The following is a 25,996-nucleotide window of genomic DNA, read 5'->3' as shown; positions in this document are numbered from 1 at the left end:
AAATCTTAAATTTGTTTTACATTTCTAGAAATTGTTTACAAAACCATATAATATTGATAATCGTGGTGATTTTGGTCACTATAAGGGCGACGTAAAATGTTCATACCGTTTCATCTCTAGCACATTTACATATGCATTTGGAAGATGCTTTTATCCAAAATTACTATTATCCAAAACTAACCATCTCCTTGAGATCGAAACACTAGCACTACCAACTAAGCTACAAGAACAATTCATATATTACTGGTGGGTATAATTTGTCTGATTGGCTTTGTACTTGGCTCTGCCACAGCACCAACCATACGTTCTGTATATGAAGATCATCAGTAACCTTGTGCTCAGATCTGGTACCATGCCCAGTGTTCCACGCTGTCATTGCAGTGCTTTTCCAGACCTCCTCCATCAAGTTAAATGAGTGTTATTGCCACCTCTGCCCACTAGGGGCTGCTGATGAAATTAAATCTGTTTCTTTGTGTATGTGCTTACTAGATGCCTGCAACTGGTTTAAAAGTGACCTTGAGTGTGTCCAAAATGCTTATAGCAGAGACTGAGTGACCTGTTTTGTGATATTCTAGGGGCAGTGCTTGTCCTAAATCGGAAAAGTGTGACAAATAAATAAAGTGTCAGTTCTTAATAAATAAATGTAGTCTTTAGGCTACAATGTGTTTTTCAGCTGTTCTAAAGGGACTTTTAACACAAACAGTGATTTTTCAATTGGATTTTGCAAAGCTAGTGCTATGACATCAAACCTGTGACATTTGTGTTGTTGACACAGCGCTGTGTTTGTAAGCATTAAGGAGTCTTCTTCAACCTTTGTCATAGTCTTCATCATATTCTACCATTACTTACCTGCAACTAATACATCAAAATATTTGTTTTCTAGGAGTCCTTAAGTGCCTTTTACAATACCCAAAGAAATGTCATGACTGATGACAGATATCACAAAATATGTGTTCTGAGAAAGGTGTTCTGACCCCCAATAACACTCAGAAAGGGATTGAGGGATAGAAAGAAATGAGATTAAAGGAATAGCAGGCAGTGTTCCTTAAGGATTTGCTGTCAGTTGGAAAAAATGAGTGCTGGTTGATCATAGCCTCCATCAACAACCATCTCACTGTTCTGAGCACACCAGCGAGACTTTACTAGCAACACTGATGCCATTCAGCAACACCACAGAGCAAATAAGATATCATAGGCGTCTCTGGTGGCCCGAAGTGCAGAACTGAGAGAGGGCAGACACTACAAATTAAGAATTACAAGCTTTAAAACTCCAGCTTAAATTGCTGGTGCTTTGAAGATGCCTCTCTTCTTTTCTTTCTTTATTATTTATGAAGGGTAAATGCCCTTGTTGTGACATACTGTACATATTTTATTGCCCATGAAACTTGCATAGCCGACAAAAGCTAATGACATTTTGTGTAATCCGAGGTTACATTGAAATAATGTTACTGCAGTCTTATAAAGCAACACTACTGTAATGTACTGTGTGCTACAGTATTTGTTTAAATCTTAGGCGTCACCCCACCCTATTGAGTTAAATCTACACTCTTGGAGCTTTCAAACGATATACAGTTTGTCATGATTAGATAAGAATTCACATGCAAACATTGAAGTAATTTTAGGCGTCCTGCTGATGGGACAGTGACATTTAGCAGGATATAAATGTTTTGAGGCACACTCTCTTCATAAATGAATCAATTACTCTCCCTACATAATTTATTTTATAAAACACTGTTGAAATGTCTATTCTGGAGGCTTAGACCTTTTCATCGATATATAGTTTGTAGTGATAGATTAAAATTTACATCAACAATATTGATGCAAACTTAGGTGTCCTGTATTCGGGACGGCGACGCTTTACAGTTTAAAAGTTCACTACAATTACTGTAGGATACATTATGGCAAATTTTATACATTTCTTAAAGAAAAACGCGTTATTGTTTTTTTTGTGATTGTTGCAGGCAAAAATACTTGATCCTGCGGCACGTTTTCTTAAAAAATGCGATGAAATATGCGGGATATTTATTCAATTTTATGCGATGAAATTGTGTGAACTTGCATAAATTGCGGGAACTTGCAAAAACTGTTTGCAGCTTTTCAATGATGTTCACGTCCCATAATCACGTCACTTCATCATGTTCCCATGGCTGCGCTTGTGTGAAGTAAATGTAACATTTTTCAACTTTCTGCTAAGTTATATGTGATTTTTGCTACGAAAATGCAGGGATTATGAAATCATGCCAGCCCCGCATATTTTGCGCATTTATATGCGGACTTTGGCTGATTATGCTTTGAATCATGCAATCGCATAATCGTGCTTTTCTGGAGGGACTGATTATAGGCCACCCATGTCTTATATGCATACAACAAAAGCATACATAAAAATATACATACTATATATTATAGGAATAAAAATAATATAGTGCAGTAGTACACTCTCAGAAATAAATGTACAAAAGTTGTCACTGGCACAGTACTCTTTCAAAAAGGTACATCTTTGTACCCAAAGAGTGCAAATTAGTACTTCAAAGGTACATATTGGCAGTTCAAAGATACATATTTGTACATAAATGGTACATATGACCTTTTTTAAAGGGTACTGCCCCAGTAGTCTGTATTAATTTGTGTATTGGTCCTGTTTCATGGTTACATTGCTGGATGGTGACACGGCACCATTTCCGTGTCCAAGCGCTCTAGCAGATGCTTAAGCAAACAACAAGAAATACAAATTTTCACTCAGTGTGTGCTTTAAACCTATGAAAAGAAGTAAATCCAAATCTCTATCTCCATACTAAAATCCCACACTATAAAAAATTGGTGCTAAATTACTTTAAAAGCTCGTACTTATAGGGTAACCATTAACCTATAAAGAACCTGTGAAGAACCACTTGAAATGAGGCTTGGACCCGGAAACGCTACTTCTTACTTAATTTATTAACAAGCAGATTTTTTTTTACTTTTTAGGAGTAAGGAGTGACCCCCTCCTCTCTGGTTCAGATGGCAGACGGTCGGCAACCTGAGGACAGCTCCCCCCAGTGGTCATCTTTGGGAGCCCAGGGCTCATCTTCCCCAGGTGGACATGGAGAGAATGGCTTCTCCTATAGGGCTTGCCAGCCAGGTGGTGCCCAGGCCGGTTCTGCGTCCACCTACACCAAAGAGAACGGCTTCAACGGAGACTTTACCTCTGGACACGCTGTGACTGCGGGTAAGAACTAGCAAATGGTGTTAAACATGGATATAATTTTTCGCAAGTTTATATCCACAGAAATCTCTGGCACTTTTGTTAAATGAATAGCAGTGAAATTCTTTACTTTTGCTCAAATGGCTTTCTTTACTTTTATTTCCAAATACTTGAGTTTCATATGCTGACTTTACTGTGAGGATAGAGGTCAAGAAGTATTGTCTATCCAGAAATAAGTGGTGCCCACACACACATAAAGAGATGGTCTGATTTATTCAGTATATAATACGACCAGCACAGTTGTGTTTTTATGTGCTGGTTTAGCAAAGAGTGTGCTGAAATAGCTTAGCAAGCAATTTTGCATTTAAAAGATGTTTCATAGCGTCCAAGCATAGCCCAGATATCTCAAATTTGGGCTGTCAGTGAATATTTAATAGACAGCTAACCATAGCCCAAAGTAAATGATTAAAAGACTACTTCACAAAACAAGTAGTTCATAGGAGGCAAATTGCATATTATCCAACTCCAGCAGGAATGGAGCGCCCCGCGCTTCATTTTGTACGCCAGCTATTAATGTGAATGAATTAACCAAGAGTGAACAATTATCTCTGGTTCTTTCCATTGCAATAATAGACGAGGGTTAATAACAGACCATGTAACGATTTTAAAACAGAGCTGTGTCGTACCTTTCGAGCTTATCTCCGAAATGGTATCATTTTATTTTCGATACTAGAGTCTCTGACATGTGAAAGTTCAGCCAGATCTGCTCTGTCTGGGTATGTATGATGCCTCAGGGGTTTATTAGGAAGAAAATGAGGTGGTGCTTTTCTTGTGTCAGCAAAAAAAAAAAATGTAAAAGGAAAGATTGTAGGGATGCTGAACTAAGGTCTGGCAGAGGAAATTGTAGGGCAGCAGCTGCCATGGCAACCCTGTGATAGTGAGAGATGCTGTCGTGTGCCCTGCTCACAGGGAGGGAGAGGTGCTGTTAATTACCACTTTAATGATGGACCTTAACTGCCTATTACAGAGAGGCAAACAATACCAGCGGTGCTGTACATTTGTATGGGTATAGATAAGAACATGCCTGAGCTTGACTACAGCACATATAAAGGGTAAATTTACAAAAATTGCAAGACTCATGTATTACAGTATGTTACCCCAAAATAAAATTTTTTTTCCTGTTATGCCCATTAGATTTCCTTACTGGCACTTATTTTGACAAAACACATGATGCACATGGTTCTCATGATGCAACAAACACATATTTTGAAAACGGATGCAACACACATGACACTCCGAACACTTATTTTGAATAAGCGCCCCTCGGATGAGCAGTCACGAGCCGCCACTGGTGCCTATTGAAACCTTGTTTCACCACATTTCACTACAGAATCTAAGTGCATGTTTATGAGATTGACAAAATCTTTTATATCTCAATTGGGATTTTAATGAGTCATAAAGTAGTAAAGCACATTTTTTTAGATAGACTTTACTGAATTAATCTATGTTATTAAGGAAGCAAGAAGGAATGGCACACATCAGCAGAACTGTTCAAATTTAAATATTTAGAAGAAGGGATGGCTACACAGATGAAGAGAGAGAGAAATACATAATAGGTTGTCCTAACATGCACTCTGCTTGTAGACATCTGCAGATAATCAATCACACATTTGACAGCTCACCTGGCTTCCCGTAGCTGACATAGATGGAAACTGCGGGGTAAATTCAGTAAATTGGACCGCTTTTCTGCACACTGTCTCTTTTGCAAACCACCTGCTGTCCAGTTACTCTGTACGCAGTATCTGCATTGTACAATCCCAACAAAGTATTCCAGATTATCATAGGCCGTTTTTCAATCCGAAGGCTGCAGCCTGTGATGGTCGCATATGTATCATCAATCCTGATTTATTTAAGTTAACTGAGCATTACATAGTGTTGGTTTCAAGACCACCTAAACCGAGACCAAGTCATGATCAAGACCAAGACAGGCAGAGACCGAGAGAAGACCAAGATAGGCCGGGACCAAGTCAAGACCAAGACCAATGCAAGTCACTGCATTAAAACACTATGATAAAATGTGGAATATGCATTTAATGCCATGAGAGAAGTTGATCAAAAAAATAATATTAATAAAAATTGGCACCGTAAAAATTATAATAATTATTTAATAATTAATGAAAAAAAATATGATATGCCATCAGTTGTGGTCTTGACCGGAAATAAAATTCCGAGTCCTCTTCATCTGAATTCCGAGACGAGACCAAGACCTTTAAAAAGTGGACCAAGACCGATCTTGGGTACTACAACACTAGCATTACATTTGCAAGTCATACGTATATTACAATTTATGATTAACTAAGAATAATAGTCAACTTTATAATGTTAATATACTGAATTGATAAAGTATGCAGTAGGGTTGCCGCGGTGACAGAATTTTCCCACTGGTTAATCGGAGCGTCACGGGTGGGAGGGGCTTATAAATGCGCATGCAGACGTGCACATTTTACTTTCACTTTTGAATTACGCAACTGTTTAAATGCAGTGCTTGCGTACGAAATCGCGTATGAATCTGCGTGCAATGCGAGTACAACAGCTGGTTTAATTAAGTGCTTGAGTCAATGTGCGCAGGTAATTCAGACAGAACCCGCCAGTCCCAAGCAGAGCAACTGGCTACTTCTCCATAAAGCGCTGCATGAATGATGAGTTTATTATTTTTCTTGATGAAAAACACAACAACAAAGCGATCTCGCTTATATTAAACATCATATATGTATATTATAACAAAAACGAGTAAGCAAGCGGCTTCTGCCCTCGTCTGGTCGGTCAGCTTGCTTCGCACACTGACAGAAATAAATTAAATCTGACACCTGCTGCTCTGTGACGTGAGTCAGCTGAATTCAGGCAGCAGACACATTCAGTTGTTAGTGTGTTTGCTCTCTTTAACGAAACTAAATGATTTAATTACACGAAAATATTAAAACGATGGTGAAAGATGGTGTCGCGGTGGGCAAGTGATCTAACTGGTGAGAGGCTGAAGCACCGGTAAACACTGTTTCACCGACTATCGCGGCAAGCCTATATGCAGTCTACAAATGCGACCTCCGGAGGCTGCAGCCTTTCAATTTAAAGAATGGCCATAGTATGCTGTGTACTCCACATACAACCTATGGCAGCGCTCCCAACAAATCTCCAAGATGAGGAACTGTGCTGTGAAAATTATCTTCAGCATCGATTTTATGGCTAGGATTACACCGTTACCTGATTTGCGTAATTACTTTAGTGACTCGAATGCTGAAACAACACAGGCAGCATACGAGGAAAATAAAGTTACCAGTGGGTGCAATTAATTATAGTGAATTCCCCTCTGTGTATTTGACTGGGATTTACTCGAGCCATTTTAAACCTTCCTTGCCTTTTTTATGTTCTGATTAAATCCCTCTGCATTCCAGTAATCTCAGTCCCCCATCTCCTCCATAAATACTTAATACAGCATCAAGTCGGGCAGAAAACCACACCAATCTTTGACATTGAGTGATGGATAAGGAATTCCTAATGCTAACGCTAACCATCATTCAACCAGGGCTGGTTGCATTAGGGTTAGCATCACTGGTGCGTTTCTCATTAACAAACCTGTCGTGATATGAATAACTTGTTTTGTGTTTAATAAATCATTGCAGGCAGTTATGTTGTGATATTTTTGTAGTTTTTGTGACATGAGCATAGACCAGTTTTAAAGAAGACAGTCGGATTATGTTTCCATTAGGAGCTGTACCCATAGGATAAAACAACTGAAATCTTTTTAAAGGGGGGTTCAAAGGTATTTAGTGCATTCTTACTTATTAACACAGTTTAAGAGTTGTTTCCTTATGCTAAAAAAATGCAAAGTGTCAAAAAAGCATTTGGACGTGTTACAGAGTATTTCTGTGCCAAATGCAATTCGTCAGGATTCGTACAAGTTTCGAAAAGTTTTTCCGATTACAGGTCCAGCTGACATTTAAGTATCACTTTTTTATGGGCACTTTCCTCGGAAAACCACGCCCACACGTCAATCAGCGGGAGAGCGAGGAACCAAGGATGTTAAGTTGCAGGCATCACTTCACGCGACAGCTTTGTTTTATACCAAGACTCAAACAATGGCACAAAATAAGAAGTGTGTTTTTGGATGTAAGGAAAAGAAAGCCAACCTTATGGAAACAATGTATATAGTTTGTTTATACAGGATAGCAGCAGAGTTTTGCGTGTATGTTTGTTTAACGCTGGATTTCATTGAAAAGTCCAAACCACGTCATGAGTTGCATGCGGTACAGTGTTATGCTGGAAATAGGCACGTTTTCATTACATAAACAACATGAAAATGTGAATCATAAGTTATCCAGTCAGTGTTGTATAAAGTGTCGTGACTCCCTCCTCTCGCAGTTCATAAATCCATGTTTTTTTGTACGTTATCGGAAAGAATCGGTAAAGCTTATCTGTCTTTTATAAATCTGATAAAACTAAAGGCTCTTTGGAGATATAAAGGATGTACTACTACTCTATAGGTACTCCAGATTAACATCATATACTCAGAAATAGTGTGTGTTATGGACGCTTTAAAGCTGCAATCTGTAACTTTTTGGTTAAAAATCAGTTATTGTGCAGATTAGGGGTGTCCTCGACTAAGGATTTACACATTCAAATCAGAATTTTCGACTCTTTCTATAGTCGACCGATAGTCGAATCATCTATGTGCATGGGTTGGGAGGGGGCCAGGTACAAATGGGTAACTTTTATTTTCTTTCACAAGCAGCACAAAGAAACAACTTTCTGATAAAGTGACCAAAACTGTCTTTCAAGTGATGAACGAAGACAAAACTGACGATGCATTAATATCATTTTTTTTAAGGTAAAATGTAAGGCAACATAAACATTTGTTTAATCATTCCTCATAACATTTCAAAGCCACGATCTACAGAAGATCACACAAAGATATAACAAATTTTTTTATAATTAAGCCTAAAAAATATTACAAATGTGATCCTGCCTTGGAAACCCAAGCTACAATTCAGTGTTTTTATAAAATTTTACGATTTAGCGCGTCAAAGCAACCATAAAATGACAAATGACATTGTGTGATTGTTACTGTAAGTGATAAAAACTAAGATTTATATAAAATTCATTAAATGTTAATTTATAACAAAAAAAACGCTGAAATTAATGATTTTATAGACACTACGCGTTATTATTTAGCACAGAAATACCTGCCTGCTTTGACTTTGATCATCTCTATTCACTTTAGGTACAAAAACAGCTGATGATTCTTAAATTATTTATTTCAGGAATCTCTTTTCTATCATTTGAAATTGAACACCGACCATAATATTAAATCACAAGAAAGACAGTCGCGTCAGGCATAAATTAGGTTCTGTGCAGATATGTTCCGTGTCATAACCGAAATGTAAAGAAACTGCTTACCTGTTTTGTAGTTAAACTTTTGACAAGAAAACCACCCAGTTTTAAATACATTTTAAAACTTGTACCCGTTGAAAAAAATCAATTCTTTTATGTTTAGGTTGATGAACTCCTAAAAATGAGACGCAGACCACCTAGCCCGTTCGGCTAAATTGCATGCGCCAGCATCATGGCCAGAACGCAAACAGCGCAATATCAATGCAACGAAAAGCAATCTAAAATGTACAGACTTAAATTAGATCAGAATTTACATTTATAATAAATCAATTTTTTAAATCAAATAAAATAAGGTCAGAAGTAACAAGGTGCAGAACAAATATGTGCAAAATGCCTCAAGTGCACGGAAACAAAACACAAGTCAAATAGTTAAATCAGATAACCCAGAGTGATTTATAAATAAAATAACATAAAGAAATTATTAAAAGAACAAAAGTATAACCAGAATTGCCAGCTTTGTCTTTTAAATGTAGAAACAAAGAGACAATGGTTTATTAACATAGAAACCTTGTTGGATTTATTAACGCATTTTAAAAATATTTATTGAAAGCTACTTCTTCACGTATTATTTGCATTATCATAATATGCTGTATATTAATATATTGGGAGAAAGCTGTTATATGTGAAATCAGATAATGTGTGCACCCATATACAGCCAAAATTTAATGATTGTCTTTTCATAACACGTCTGCGAAGATTCGACTGTGAGATTGGTAGTCGAATCAGGCTTCTCCTATCGATGCATCGAATCTTCGACTATTCGGGGTCACCCCTAGTGAAGATGCATAAAAAGTAATTTTCCAAAAATAGCTCCAGATTCATAACCGTAAGCTAATAATAATGATTTGTATTTCAGCTGTCGAGTACGATTTTGGAAAAATATAATTTTGATGTCATTTGACTTCAAGATAACCTGCATTTTATTTTTTAAACAGAGATAGCAAGATATTTTTCCTAATTATCCTGCTTCTCAGATGTTTCTTCTGAGAATACAACGTAAGACAAAAAGGGTCAGAAAATGTCCCAAGCTTTCACTTTTAAAAGGGTCTTAATATGTACCATTAAGGTACAGATATATATAATACCATATTTGCTACCATACCTTAGGGTTGAGGTTATATGCAATTTTTGGTACCAATATGTACATCTGAGTTACTAATATGTTCTCTTTAGATGCAAAGGTGTACTTTGTGATAGGGGTTCTGCCCCAGTGACACCTAGGAACCATTTTTTCTGACAGTGTATGGTCCTTTTATGACAGACTGTCAGATCAGATATAATATGCACAAACATCTTATTATCAGTATTTATTTTCCTCTGGGCAGAGAGCGACTTCCACTGTGATTAGCAAAAGTGTTGGCCAGCCTTCTACACACAAGGGCTCTTCAGACACAAGAGGTGCTAGACTGAGACGCTGGCTCAGTGACATATGACATTGCTTTGCATAAAAAAAACGAGACTTGAGAGTGAAAAGAGAGATGCTGGCCACAGTGCTGTTGGCTTGAATTAAAGAGGCTGTTTTTTAAAGGTTGGCATCCTGAAGTGGTGCACAGGATGGGCGGAGATACATGTAAACCTTAAGGCTATTTGCCCACTTGTTAAAACAATACATGTTTTCATCACAAAACCAAAAAAGTTTTTTTGTTTATGCAAAATTATGTCTGTTGTTAGACCTATTCTGTATTGTTACTTGTTCTGTATGACAATTTACAATTAAAAAAATTATTAATTCAATTTACATTTTTTTTTAAGGTAAGTGGTTGCAATCAATTTATTTAAACTAAACAAAAGTTTTTTATTTTATTTTACTTAACTAATATTTTTTGTTTAAATGTAGCTTAAATAAATTGATTGCAACCACTTACCTTAAAAAATTCTAATTACTGCAATGCAAAACAAAAACAACATGATTTTAAATTGTAAAGAATTAAAGCATCATAGTAGGATTTGTTACACAGTTTATTCTTATTAAAATCCATTGTATTACAATGTAATCAACACTTCACAAAAATTTAGTTTTAGTAAACTTTTAGTGTTAACAGAAGTCCAGTGACCTGAATGTGCTCTCTAGTTTCTATAGAAATGTTTTAATCTACTTGTTAAACATCTGGGTTAGTAAAGATTTAATGTTCTGCACGTCTTTGCGTTTCTAACCACTCCCATGTCGTCTTAAGTCACTTAAACCTTGGTTGGTCCTGGTGACTTATCCTAATGGTCTCTTTGGATAAAACTGACCTCTAACTATCCTATAGAGACTTCATGATGAAACCTTGCGATAGCAGCACAGATGTAATCACTAACATGACTGTGTGTGTCACTCGGATACTGAGGGCGGCAAAATCCACAGGCGATGCTTGTTGGGAGACCATTCCGATTGGGCCCAGGGTATGTGTTGCTGTGGCAACGGCTCAGCTCTTTGGCGGGGGAGTCCTGGCATGGAGTACCAGCCATCCCCCTCCTTGTTCAACGCCTTTGCTTTTGGCAGGCAGACACGACTCAGGGTGCACAGGGAAGCATTTGCCTCCAGACAGCCAGAAAACCGACACTGCACTTTTTGGTAAGAGCTTTGATTTTTATAATGAAGTGGATGGAGGTAGTCTCTAGGTGAGGTTCAAGTGGCATCTCGGCACTTAAAAAGCAGCTTGTTAGCATAATCGGACTAGTCAGGTAGTGGAGATTGTTTGTGGCTATACTGCAAAAACGTGCTTGCTGGAAGTGTACTGTACTGATGTATCGATGCATGCAAATATTCCTGACTTTGTTTTTTACAGCTCTCAAGGAGAAAAATACATACTGTTTATGAACAGTACAACACATTTTTTACATATCAATTTGTAGCATTATTGGATATTTACATTGCAGTGTGTTTTTATCATTTGAGCTTTGTGAGCTGGTTGCAAACCTGTCTGCAATCTGAGCACATCTCACACAGATGGGTGTGGACAGCGTGGATGGTGGGTGGCTGCTGTGCTAGACACACAGCTCATCTGCCAGACACAAAGACAGGCATGGACTGGTCAGGTTTGCATTGTAAGTGAATCTTGAGTGACATCACTTTATAGACGTGGCGTAACAATGAAGTTGGTTTAGAGAGCGCATGTCTACACAACGAGTTGATAAACAATTGGCTATACAGTAATCTATAGTCAACTCGTTATTTTTTTTAAAGGATTAAGTGTGAGAGAGCAAAAAAATTATAATTGATTCTGTTTTTCTCCGATCTCTGCCCTCCTGTTGAGTCATACTGGCTGCGCAGATCAGCTTATGTAATTTGTTTTTGGAAAATGTATAATTATATAGTAAACATCTAATTCCAGGAAATTATGAATAATTATATTTGTCAAATTAATACTGCAACAAAATTTATAGAAGATAAATGTTTAACTATTTACTTAAAAAATAAGCATTGTTATTTTTTACGTATCCTGATAATCATGCATGCTGTTTGAAGGCTCTTTAAACAGCTCTTTCTTTATGGCATTTACATGAATGCATTTTTATCCAAATAACTGTGTCGCTTTGTGTCGCCCGTCTCTTTTAATGAGGTCGTTAGGAGGCGTTCCTAATTCTGGTTGTCCTTGTAACAGTTAGAAAAATACGAGTAACCGTCCTCTCAGTAACCGATGAAAGACGAATGGCGTAAACTCCACTACTTCACTCCCATTGGTAGTCACTCCCATCATTTGCATAAAGTTAAACTTTTCTCAACTTTGTCATGTAGCTGGACACGCCCACTTTCTGTTGCTAATGGTAACTGTTGCTTGTGTCGCTGGAAGGTAGCCAAGCTTCCATTAAAATGATTAAGATCACGTTGCTCTACCGTTCCTGGTTGCTGATGGTGTGTAGGTTTGACTCCCTGTTAAAGGTTACATTCTTTCTGATCCCATTTTTCAAACTTTAGTTAGTATGTAATGTTGGTATAATGGCATAAATAATACCTGTAAAATGATAAAGCTCAAAGTTCACTGCCAGGCGATATATATTCTTTAACAGAATTCGCCTTTTAAGCCTACAGCGAATGGCTGGTTTGGACTACAGCCCTCTACTTCCTGGTTGAATGACGTCAGTAGAACAGTTTTTTGACTAAACTCCGCCCACATGAATACGTCAGTCACCAGCTAAGTTAACGGCAAGCTAAGCTGCTATCGAATCACAACACACTAAACAAATTATACAATCAGAACCCGATACATATTTCTGACGGAGGGACTTTATAGAACAGTGAAGACATCAGCCCGTTTTGAGGACAGTGAAAACAGCGGTATACAGATAAGTAAATTGTGAGAAAAATACCGCCTTTTTCACAAGTGAAACATGGACATGTTATATTGCGCACTTTAAACACAATCAAAGCTTCAAAAACACAGAAAGAATGGGACCTTTAATGGTGCATTCATACCAGCCGCGGTAAAGGCGGCAAAAATGTGTTACTCGCGCGAAGTTAGATGCTTGAAAATGTGAGTTTACTCACTTCATTCGTGCGTGAAAGACGCGCGTGAAATTGTAGTCATTCGTGAAATTGGCTGTTTCTCAATGTCAAGGAAGGATCCTCGGAAGCCAGAATTTTCGAGGATGCTACGTCATCGACATTCGTTGAAGCACTGTTCCAATGTCAAGGATCCTCAGAACTGCAACCAAGGACTGAGTCATTCATTCGAAAAAAAAATTCCCATATACAGGAAAGGATGCATATGTGTATCCTTCGCACTCTTCGCACTCTCAAATCACCCACAAACCTATGCGCACAGCGCCGAAAGCACACCTTTTTACTGACATAATGACGCAATGAGGAGCACTTGCTAGCTTGTTCCATTTACGTGTTCTCCAAATTCTAGGAGACTCGCCTAGCCTCTAAAGGAAGTGACTTGGAAAGACCAGTCCTGCCAAGGAAGTATCCTTGACATTGAGAAACAGCCAGTCACGCGGAAATTTGTGTCATGGGAGGGGCTTTTGCGACTCAGCTGAGACTCTGCTCGCTTCCTATAATCACGTCACTACTACAGCAAGGTCCTGATTGGTTAACGCAGTGTGGAAATCTGCCAAAGTTCAGATTTTTCAATTTGCGCGTTTACAATTTGCACAGAACGCGCCACAGGATACCAGTTTGCATCTTTGCATTGACTTAACTTGTGGCTCTACCTTGTCTCTCGTGAACCCTGCATAATGCTACGCACACACCAAACGCGAGGCATCGCGTTACTCGCTCTAGATTACTCGCGGGATTTAACTTTGTGTCATGCGAATTTTTCGCTCGAGTTGAATATTTTTAACGAAGATGCGTTTGAGATGAATAGCATGTGTTTTCGCAGCAACCGCGCCGTCACGTCATTTGCATCGCCCCATGCGAGGACGCGTCTGATCGCGTCTTTGCATTGACTTTGTATGTAGTCTACTCGCGCAAATTGTTGAACTCATGTTTGGTGTGAACAAGACAACAAGCGACTTTCTCGCTGTGTCACCCGTCTCTTTCAATGTGGTCATTAGAAGGCATTTCTAATTTTGGTTGTCATAAACAAATAAGTATCATCCACACCAGTAACTGACGAGAGACGGATGTAAACTCCAATGCTTCACTTCCATTGGTAGTCGCTCCCAAAAGTTGCTCATCATTTGCATAAACTCAAACTTTGTGGTGTCACTGGACACGCCCACTTTCTGTTGCCAATGGTCACTGTTGCTTGTGTCGCCAGAAGTTGCAAAGCAATGAAATCAATGAAATCATGTCGCTCCTCTATAGTCGCTGGCGGTCTGAATGGGACATTGCATAAGATTTTTATGTTTGTCACCTTTTGAAGTAGTCATTACAAGCCATGAATATTCTTCAGAAATGTTTTTTCTCGGTTCTGCAGAACAAACAGCATACAGGTTCGAAAACAACATGAGAGGGAAGACATAATAGCGAAATGTTCAGGGTGAGCAATTCCTTTAATGTGAACCTCCACTAGAGGAGATGCTGGTCTCGGCCTGACCGCAGGTTGATGGCGTACTATAACCTTGAGTCATAGCTGCGTGGGTGAACATTATTCTAATGGGACTTGCGCAAAACTCTTTTCCCTTTATGTGTATGTGTGTGTCTCTGAGTGGGAGGTGGCTGGGACTGTAATGTGGGTGGAAATGGTGCCTGAAAGTGCACAAAAAAACAAAAGCTACTCCCATCATGCAGTCTGTTTTCACCGGAGAGAGAGTGGGTGTAGCAAATGGTCCTTAATCGCTCTGCATCTCTATAGAAAGCTTTGACGTACGGATCAGTGCGATGTTTATGTTCAGTTTTGTTAATGTGTCAGTCTCATGTCTGAGCACATGGACTAAGATCGAGCTTAAGTCTTGCCTCGTGCTTGCATCTCAAATGCATATTCACCGAACATACTTTGCTTTTTCTCTTGTACATGTTTATTTAAGGTCTACAGTGCGTGGATTTGTGGGTAACCTTTGGCTATTTCTAATTTGATGCCACTGAAACTGTAGCTCTCTGGTGTGTTGTAAAAAGCAGCAAGTTGTTTGTGAGGGTGTTAGTCGAGGGATATTTTTAATAGCGCTGTTTTAAATCTATCCCTGTACGAGTGCTGCCAGCCAATCCGTGAGTTGCATTCAGCCTGCTGCTTAATTGGTTGCAGTATCCGCTTATACCGCCCCAATCTGCTGTTACCATGACGATTTACTCTCTCAAAGTGCTGCCGATTTTCTTTGCCGTTTTAAGCCTTTATCTTTTCTTTTTTTTTAAAGAGACTGTTTTCCTCCATTGTATCTTCCCCGAACAAGAGTTTAAATCAATACACTCTGAAAAGACAGAGATAAAGGTGAATTACAGAATGGAAGCCGCAAATTCATTTCATTAGATGTTGAATCGCATTGAATCATTTTGTAAAAATGGAAAGTTCTGGAGATTGACTTAGTGTTTCAATAATGTGCAGTAATTCATTGTCTTATCCCTTTGCTTTAGCTCTTCATTATACTGAATACATGAAACAAGCGATGAAAGCTTCCTGTTTTGCTTTATAAAGAATTATATTCAATTAATTTTTGTTATACAGTACTGTGCAAAAGCCTTAGGCCACCACCACCAGACTTGTTGTTTTAGAAGTTTTAATGTCCATCCATATTTATTTTTCAATCTATTTTATTAAGATACAAACAGAAAATACAGGAAATATTTACAAAATAAAAATCAGGACTAAATGTCTTCTTTAGGCATCGTCGGTGTTTAGTGTGTCCTCTCTTGGCACTAAACACATCTTAAGCAGAATGAAGTAAAAAGATTAATTTCTTTTAAATTAGGATTTAATTTTATTTAGGTTTAAAGGAGCGGTGAATCAAATACTCAATTTTAACTTGATAATTTGTTATATAAGAGGTCATCATACTTAAATGAACGTCCTGCAAGTTTCAGAACTGAAAACGTCCGTGCTACTGAAATATAACAGTTTTTGGCACCAAGCCAGTAAAACAAGCCAGTGTGGAATTCGGAAATCTATGACGTCAAAGTAGAATTGAAGCACCGCCCCATAGCCAAATACAAACCACTTTTGTAGCCCCGCCCACAGCTTCGCGTGACACGCGTGTGTCTCAACAAGTAAATACTGTATGTCTTTAAAGATTGACAAATGTAACCAAAATGACTTTTAAATAAATTTTTTCTGAGAGACTTTTATTTTGACGCGGTGATCTGTTATGATAGACTGGAAACGCATTTTCGGTAGTGATGGGCAGAGCGAGGCTTCGTGAAACACTGAAACAGTTGAATCAATTGTGTCGAGGCTTCGAAACATGAATCGAAACCGCCTCCACAGTGACACCTAGTGGTCATTTGCACGTATTGCCATAGAGCAGCCTTGACAAGGTTTTAGACGAGCGCTGACAAATTGTATCCCACATGTTGTTTAATTTATACGAGTGATCAGGTGGGAGAGTGGATAATGTCTTCGACTCGCATGCAAAAGCCCGCTGGATCGAACCCCGGAAAACGCATTGTTATTACCGTCGTCACAATTAAGTTACATATTTTTTGTTGTTGTTTTAACATCTGTTTGACAACTACATGAGCTTTTAGGCTCATCATTGTCAATAACTATAAGCTGGTCTATTTAATAAATAAATTGAATAGAGATAAATACCACATAAACAATAAGAAATTAATAAAATATATCAAGCCACCATGTCACATATAAATATCTGCTGTGTGTGGAAGGACTTAGCCTACTTCTTTTTTTACAGATAATTTCTCCAGCCTTTGAAAAACTCCTCTCACAAAAACCCACAAGGTCAATATGCGTTTATTTCACTTTTATAGATATGTGCGATTGTGTTGTCTGTTCCCGACCGTGCCAATCAAACGCTGATTCGGCAGACCACACCTGATGAAACACTTAGTGAAACACTTCGAGGCTTCGTTTGGTCATAGTCACGTGACATGGGTGTTTTGAATCACGCTTCGGATCAGTGTTTCGACACATCTGCGCTTCGGGATCTCGCAAAGCTTCGGAACGACTGTTTCGCGTCAGCCATCCCTAATTTTCGGTTGTGGAAGAACCGCGTGGGAACAACACAGAAGCTGAATACTTTAATTCGGAGGCTTGGAACATAACATTTAATGCATGGAAAAAGTTTGCTTTTTAAGAAGTTCCAGCTCGTGTGGGGAGTGTTTATTAACTTTGTGTACAAACGGATTAATTTGTAAAGAAGTCGATGCTGGATTTGCAGAGAGAATGTGATTAAAAGCACCACTTCTATTGTATCTGACAACAATGACACAGCATTATACACAGTAAGACATTTTACTTTATTTAAGTTACTGCGTTTCACTATTGCTTTGTTAGAAGAGATTGCTTGATATGTCCTGTTGTAACATCCGTGTCTAAACACGTTTGTTTGACTGTTTTAATTTACTAAAAACATTAAACGATTAATAAAGGTACAACACTTAACAATACGACTGTAATTTAAAGGTAGAAATATACAAAGTTAGTTATAAGGAAGGATTTATCAGCCGCAGTTTAGATTCTGATGCCCGTTTACTGTGTTGTATACGGTAATTTAGGCGAGTTACGTTTAAAAGGTCAAACACTCAACAAAGCTTATTTTTTATCATATAACTGTGGTATTTAACATTACGTGAATGTAAAAGCAACTTCACAAGCACAATCGAAATATACAAAGTTATTGATAAGGATTTATTAGCCGCAGTTTAGATTCGGATGTGCGCTTACTGTGTTGTATACGGTAATTTAGTCACGTCGAGTTTTGTTTCTACTTTAATATACGTATTGTCATTTATGTGTATCATATTTAGCACCCAGAATCTTTTGTGGCTCAAACATATTTGTGTTCGGCTGCTATTTTTATCACATTAATGTTTTTAAAACATTTGCCCACATGTAATGACGGGGAATGAAGCCGTCCAATCATAGCAGTGGGTGTTTACGTCCAGGTCTTCAATGCGGCCCGCCCCTTCAAACGAACCATTTCTCTAGAGAGCCACTAATCCATGTTACAAAATAGCCTATTACTTATTGTTTTTTATGTTTTTGAATGTAAAAACCACGCGGACAGACATAAGGCAACAGTATAAAACAATAAAATCGACAAATTCACCGCCCCTTTAAGAGATCCTGCAGTTTCCTGTTATTGCTCAAGTGGAATGGGAGTTTACCCTAAAAACTTGACACATCAGTTTACATTTTTATACAGTTTTTAATACTATATACACATTTCCTGTATTTTCTGGATGTATTCTATTAAAGAGACTGAGAAACAATTATATTTGATCACTATAACATTGCAAAAACAACAAATCTAATTCTGGCATAAGACTTTTTTGCACAGTACTGTATACCAAAATAACAATACTTTTGCTTTACAAGTAGATTTATTGCTGCTTTTTGGTAATAAAGTTTCAATCAGAGACTACTCAAATGTTTTCAAAGTAACATAAAATTAGGAAATAAAAGGCTTTTTAATATGGTGTGATATTAATAATCCTGCTTAATTTTATAATGGCAGTGTAATGATGTAATGCTTATAGTATGATGATATCATATTCTCATTGGTTGAAAGCTTAATAGCCCCCTAATTTTTTTTCTGAATTGCAAGGATTTTTTATATTATGTATAAAAAACATAACCCTAACTGAATGATTCACGCTTGCCTGTATGATCAAGAAAAACAAGTTATGTATGTGTGAATATTTCGCTTGTGTCCTTGCTCATCAGTGTGTGTTTATGGATGTGTATGTCGCACAGAGCAAGTGTCGGCGCGGATCGTGCAGGAGGTAACTGCCGAAGCAGTCGCGGTACTGAAGGGAGAGCAGGAGCTGCATCCGGACACTACCGTCAGGCTGCCTTCAGGTAGGCTTGCAGCAGAGGGTTCTGGGATACTGGAGGTTAGCCGAACTTAGGTGCATGCACTTAAAGGGCTTTTATGTATTAATCAGATCTAAGGTAGTCAAAACTTTTTTGTTACAGTGTGGTGCCTGTAAAATAATGCATAAGGAAACTAGATTGATTTTAGTTTTGTAGACTTCTCTTTGTGATATGTGTTTAGTGTTGTCATTGTGTCTGTCCATTCTGTGTGTTTGTGTGTGAGTATGATGTGATCACAGCAGTGGACAGACTCACCAGGGCACTTTCTTTACTTCATAATGGCATATCTGCCCTGACAGCTGGCCTGTGCCAGCTTCTCTCGGCTGGGTGTCTGCACCCACCCTGCCCCTGGCTATCCGTGTGTGTGCCAACATAGGGTAGAGAGGGCTGTTTTTCTCTTATGTCTGGCATTATGGTGAAAGTGGTTGATATTTCGTGTTTCTCTGGTGGTGTTGCATGTCTTTTTGTTGCATGGCTTTATACGAGCTTTGTTGAAATTTTAAAAGTTTAAGATGCTTATGTTTCATTAGTAAGCGTGTGCTTTTGTGAATATATGATCATAATTCAGAGAACATTTTAAAAGACAAAACAAAGATAATGAATAATGGTTATTCTCAACCCAGCGTCATGTCAAAAAGGGACAAATCTATCTTTTGGGTTAAATCAGTGGATCTCAAATATTCCAGCATGCCCCCCCCCCCCTTTGTGTAGGGTGCATCTCATCGCACCCCCTTCCAAAGAATATTCATGACAATCTCAACAAAACATATTTACTTTTACAATGTAGTGCTGTTGGTTGGTAGCTTATTTTTCTATGGTTTGATTACACAGAATTTATAATAATTAATGTATTTTATAAAATGTCATAAAACTTGGGCCCCCCTGGCACCTTTTCGCACCTCTCCAGTTTGAGAAACACTGGGTTACATCAACTCAAAAACTGTTGAAACAGCCCATTATAGGTTAAATTACAACCCAACAGGTTTACAGTCATTTACCCAGGATATTAGATTGTTTTAGTTTCAGGGTACAAAAGAGAGAAAATATAAAAAATGTATTGCTCAAAGTTTTCTCCAAAGGAACTTGCACTTGCTGTGCAGGAATTAGTCAGCAAAAAACTGATTTGTGTGCTCACACGCTTGGTGTTGAGTCAGTGTGTCAGAAGAGCTCAAAGGATTAGAGACAGCAATGCATTTGGCATTAAAATCCTGAGCCTGGCTTTCTTTCTGCTCAGCACATCCTTACAAATGACTAGTGAAGGGAAACTGTAAGGAGTTTAATGATTCAGAGTCAAATTCCACTTTTATTGGTTACTTCACAGGTGTAGTCGAAGTTTGAGAAAAAGAACAAACTAATTTTGGAAAAGAATTCCTGTTGCAATTCTTACCTCAAACACCCTACAAAGTGCCATGTGTTTATATCTTTGTGTGCGTTTCACAATCACATGTATTGTTATTAATCTGTTCAGCCCCTGGTGGTCCCTTATGAACTAATAAATTCTAATTGCATTTTAAGATATGAAATACAGTATTATTGTTGCGAAGGCAGTTTTTATTGGTCCGGTGAGGATGTTTACAGAAATATTGGGTTACACTTTATTTTGATAGTCCACTTTAGACATTCTACTAACTATAAACAACTTTGCTACTACATGTCAACTAACTTTCAATAATTTGCAACTATTCATAAACTAACTGTCATTAGTGTATTAGTAGACTGTAAAGGTTGGGGTTAGGGAAGAGGTTTGGGTTAGTGGAATAAGTTGACATGCTCCTGCAAAGATACTTATAGTCAGTTGAATGTCTGTTGACATATCATCAAAATAAAGTGTTAGTAGGTATTAAGCAGACAGTCTACAAATTCTCTAAAGATTGGTAGTTGATAATTAGTTGCAAAGTTACTTATAATTAGTAAAATGTCTAAAGTGGACTATCGAAATAAAGTGTTACCAAATATTGCTTTCACAAAATTAAAACAATTGTCATATTAGAGCTGTGGGATAGCAACTAGCACCCATGATATAACACACTGAGCTGTGGTACACAACTGGCCATCCTGTGTTTGAGTTTGGTTTAAGTCCGTTTGTCTTCGCTGCATCCTATCTCCTTTAGGGTTCTTAGGGATAGTTGTTCACCCAAAAATGAAAATGTTGTCATAATTTTCTCATCCTCATGTTATTCGAAAACCTGAATGAATGTCTTTTGAAATTTTGATAATTAATGGTAAGCACACAACTTATTGTAACCATTGACTTCCATAGGAGGAAAAACAAATATGATGGAATTGAATGCTTACCATAATTTATCAAAATATCTTCTTCATTATTCATCACAATACTTCTATAATAATTGTTTTCCTACTATGGAATTCAATGGGTACCATCAACTGTGTGCTTACCATCATTTATTAAAATATCTTCTTTATTATTTATCACAATACTTCTATAACAATTGTTTTCCTACTATGGAAGTCAATTGTTACAATCAGCTGTGTGCTTACCATCATTTATCAAAATATCTTCTTTAGTGTTCATCAGAAATTAATACAGATTTATAACAACATGAGGATGAGAAAATATGACAGATTTTTTTTTTTTTGGGGGGGGTGAATAATCCCTTTAAAAAATTTTTTTTTTCATCAGATAGAAAATTCATACAGATTTAAAACAACATGTGGATGAGAAAAGTTTGACAGATTTTTTTGGGTGAATAATTGTTTCAACCTATGGTTGTATTGGCATTATCTAGGTTATTTAAACCAATAGTCAGGTTTGTCCATATTTCACCCAACCATGGGTTGAAACGATCCAGCAGTTTTTGTACACACATGGGCTGAGAATGCCTTTCTTGTGGGAGATACATGTGACTTTGACATAAAGATATTGGGTTTTATTTACTAAGCATGCGTACTACGCACAAATTTGTGCGTGAGATATGTGTACGGATGTTTTCACGAACAAAATGTGATTCAACAAATTTTTTGTATCAAAATTTCTTCTAAATGTAGGCAAAAATTCAAGAAAACCTAAAACCACTCATACACAATAATCATATACGCCATAATCAAACACTAGGCTATAATTTTAATGTGTATAATAATGTTGATATATAAAATTTACATTAAAATATTTTCTATATTATATATTATTATACATGATCTATATTACTATTATTATTATTATATACATTATATTATACATTATTACAAGCTACTTAATTTTTTACATATAAAGAAGATGCACATAATGACAAATCTTCACGCTTTCCTTCCTCAATTTTTAAATCTCTATATGAAAGCGTCTGCTTAATGTCTAATATAAACGTCATGTAAATGTAATGAGAAGTCCAAACATCAGTCACTTGATCTCCTGTCTGTTTTATTTTAGATACAAATGTGCGCCTCTGTCATATTAATTAAATTTTATATTTGTTAATGGTCAGTGGACAACACTGGCTTCCTCCAGCGACAGCAAAACCTCCCAAATAAAAAATGCAAAACAAAACTTTACCGATAATAAATATATGATCATGTATTCTTTTCAAGCTCTTTTGCTTTTAAGAGAAATTTCTCAAAAATTTTCTGTGGACCAGCGCTGCGCTGCAGAAAGCCATTACAGTATATGAAGCTGGTTTGGGCGTGTTTTATGCAAATTACCAACCTTGTGCACACGGCCGCTCATGTAGAACACTCACTAACGTAAGAACAAGTATAAAAACAAATTTATGTGCATACGCACGTGTTGTGAATTCGTTTTTGTGAGAAGTTCAAGCAATTATAAGTGAATGAGACCCAGTGTCTTATCTTTTGAAACAGGTTTGATAATTGTGTGGATGTGATCTTGAACATTGTCTCAATTTCTTGTTCTTTTCTTTTTCTATAGTGGAAGACTCTGCAAACCTGCCCCCCTCTCCTCCGCCTTCCCCAGCAGCAGAGCATTTCGGACCACTGGAGCAAGGTAGGATCATGCTTTATTTAATGAGTGATTGTGTATGGAGAGAGGTGAGAACCACTAAGAGAACTTGACCTTAAGAGTATTTTGGTCACCCTCTGGCCCTGGCAAGAATGAGGTTGTCCTGACTGGGGCGTCTGCTAGTCCCGTCCCTTCCAGGCTGATCACCCCGTCACAGTTGGCCACAATCTGTGGCATCTGTCCAAAGACGGATGGAATTGTGTTTGCGGGATCAACATTGCTTCTTTTGTTGACATCATTCAAGTCAACCTCCTCTTCCTCATCCAGCATCTCCGGCTGTAAAAACATGGCCTCATCTTCATCATGCTAACTACGGGAGCTATCTTAATCAAAAACCTCAGTCAAAGTGACCCCACCCCTCCTTTCCGTCTAACAAATCAAACTCTTCTTAAACTCTGCCCAACCATGGATCTTGGCTCTGTCCTGCATGAGACCCTCTCACCTTTAACTGAATGCCTCACTGTCTCAGCTCCAGCCAACCAGTTTGGCCAATGTTTCTGCTGATACCCGGCTGTTTGCTGAAACCGTGTGTCATTTAGATTGCCTGCTCATCCTCTCTCCAATGCCCCTTCAGATATCTGTTGATTGATCTAAACCTCTTTCACTTCCTCTGTGCGTCCTTGTCTACAGTTTTGCATGTTGTGCTGTACGTGCTGTTGATGTTGTGGGCTTGTGCTAGTTTTGACTTTGTCTGTATCTACTGCCTGTGGTAGGTGAATGCCATGCTCAGATCACCCTGAGGTGTCATTAACATTGATTCAACCCGTAATAGTCTCACTGACAAATATTTACAGGATCCTTACAGTATATATAACATTTACTTTTATGCATTTGGCAGACGCTTTTATTCAAAGCTACTTACAGTGCATCGAATGCAATACCACTGAGCTATTAAAGTCACCATGAAATCGAAATGCATCCATTTCTTAATACGTTACAGGTTTTATTATGCACAATTCATCGGTACATGTTATTATACGTATACGTCAACAAAGTACATGTTGTTTTTCACAATCTTATTTCGGTTTTGCACCAGTCTAGTGCGGAATGCCCACTATTCAGAAACCAAACAAATGCCAGTGAACTTTAAACTCCTGTTAAAGCGATATTACAGTGCAACTATTTCATTGCTAAAAACAACGTTATTTTATGTATTTGGTATCATACAATGTGTTCGCGTGGTTTATGGTTAAAAAACACATTATTTTCCATATATTGTACATTTTTGTAGCTCCAGATTTCCCTGTCTTCCTGAAACGCACAGATGTTGTACAAAACTGTCCCTGATTGGCCAGCTAATCTGTACATTGTGATGTCAGCCAGAAATGTGACGCTCCTTATCATGTTTGAAAGATTCGCTCACAATGCAATGCTAACAGGAGTTAACTTACAGCTGTGAGTCAGAAGCGAGAGGAATTCTGATAATGTCGGTCTTGTCTACATCACCAATCCGAGGAAGTAAACTGTTGCCTACAATCCGTGTTTTTGTTGTAGACCAAGAAAAGAGATTCAAGTTAAAGACAATAACTCGTGTCATCGTTTACTTTGGGGTTTGTACCTTTTGCATTTCGTTAACATGTACCAATACACACTTACACACGAAAGGAAATGTAAAATCGTGAATCGTACTCGAAATAGGTGCCAATTAAAGTAACTTATTCTGCTTATAATAAAAACCTGTTTTCATGCAAATCAAAAAACCAGCTATGTAGAAAACTGCGTTTACATGGGATTTGGAGATTTGTCAGGTTTCTACCAAGCAGTGACATCACCGCTTATAGTACATATATCGTTCAAAAAGCTGACAGCTATACTGTTGTATTTCTTCTCATGTCTGCAGAACCTCTAAATATAACACAAGCTTTTATTTTTGCAGTTTCTCTGCCAAATGCTTGAGTCGAACGTAGGGTTGCCAACTTTCTCGCTCTAAAATATGGGACAAAAAATGGCCTGCCGCAGCAGTGTGAATATGCTTTTGTGTATACCGTGTATTTAAGCCATTTGTCAAAATGATAGCTAATCTTAGCCTGGCTAACACCAGACCAGTCTCATAGAGAATGAGACGTGGTCTGGGAACCACATGCTCATTTTCTTGTATTTGAGGTGTGGGGTTTACGAATGCCCAGAGCCGTTTATTGGGGGCTACGAATGTCTATCAAATGCATCTGTATGCTGCCATAGACAATCGTTTCAATTATACCAGATGACGCATGTAAAGTGACATAAATTCAAAAGAAAACAACTTTTATCGGTACGTGTGCACACAGCTGAAAGCTATGCAACTAAACCGGTAGATGTATATTGATATCGAAAAGCAACACAACTTAGTGGCACTGTGACAACCACAGTACAGGCATAATGACAATATGATATTAATAAATACCACTTACCATTTTATAAGTTAAATGGTCTTCATCGATGATGATGCCTAGCATGTTGGTCCTATAAAACTCTGTGGCTATCATGTCTTGCCATATCCAAGCATCCTTCTTGGATATGAAATTGTTTAACGCCAAAAGTTGCTCTTTTTTAAATAAACGTGCATTCAAAACTACTTAGAACACTATCTAAGGCTGCATCAAAAAGTAACTTTGCGTCTGCTGTCGTGTTGGATAAACAAAACTGCTTCGGTGTGTCGCATAGACGTCGTCATCGTCTTGCTGCCCCCTCCCCGTTCTGTGATTGGTTCCCTGTTTCAGGGGCAAAATTGGTCCATAGTTTTCATGCTAGACTTGCAACGTGAATAAATTTGCTCGCAAGGCAGCATGGGGAAACTCAGGCTAAGCTAATCTCCTAATTAAATATTCATTTATAACTCTTATACAACATGTTTATTAATAGTTTGTTAATTTAGAGTAGGTACTTTTAACACAGTCCTTTTATTGAACCATTAATGTTACCTTTACTATCTGTCAAAAACAAAACACTTGCTGACTCCTGCACTTAGGGTAACAAACCTTATCCCCTTCATGTTAATCTTACATGATGTGACAAATTAAAACTAACATAGATTCTGTGAGCTGTAGTTTTGTTTAGAGTCAACAT

At 37.8% G+C, this 25,996-nt stretch overlaps 1 protein-coding gene across 22 annotated transcripts in view; it reads left to right on the top strand.

Moving 5' to 3' along the window:
* map2 (microtubule-associated protein 2) overlaps nt 1-25,996 on the top strand; it is a 111,620-nt gene that overhangs the window by 57,178 nt on the left and 28,446 nt on the right. For 18 of the 22 annotated variants that reach the window (XM_065252066.1, XM_065252069.1, XM_065252067.1 and 15 more), the window contains 3 exons: nt 2,965-3,205; nt 18,862-18,966; nt 22,862-22,936. In XM_065252066.1, coding sequence (XP_065108138.1) covers nt 2,998-3,205; nt 18,862-18,966; nt 22,862-22,936 — 388 coding nt within the window. In that variant the 5' untranslated portion in view covers nt 2,965-2,997. The remainder of the gene's footprint in view (nt 1-2,964; nt 3,206-18,861; nt 18,967-22,861; nt 22,937-25,996) is intronic. The other 4 variants (XM_065252072.1, XM_065252082.2, XM_065252080.2 and 1 more) reach the window with 1 other exon arrangement.

The sequence above is a fragment of the Paramisgurnus dabryanus genome, chromosome 15 (genome assembly GCF_030506205.2).
Source record: "Paramisgurnus dabryanus chromosome 15, PD_genome_1.1, whole genome shotgun sequence".
Lineage (NCBI taxonomy): Eukaryota > Metazoa > Chordata > Actinopteri > Cypriniformes > Cobitidae > Paramisgurnus > Paramisgurnus dabryanus.
The sequence above is the reverse complement of the archived record's forward strand: the minus strand, read 5'-3'. Positions and strand labels throughout refer to the sequence as shown.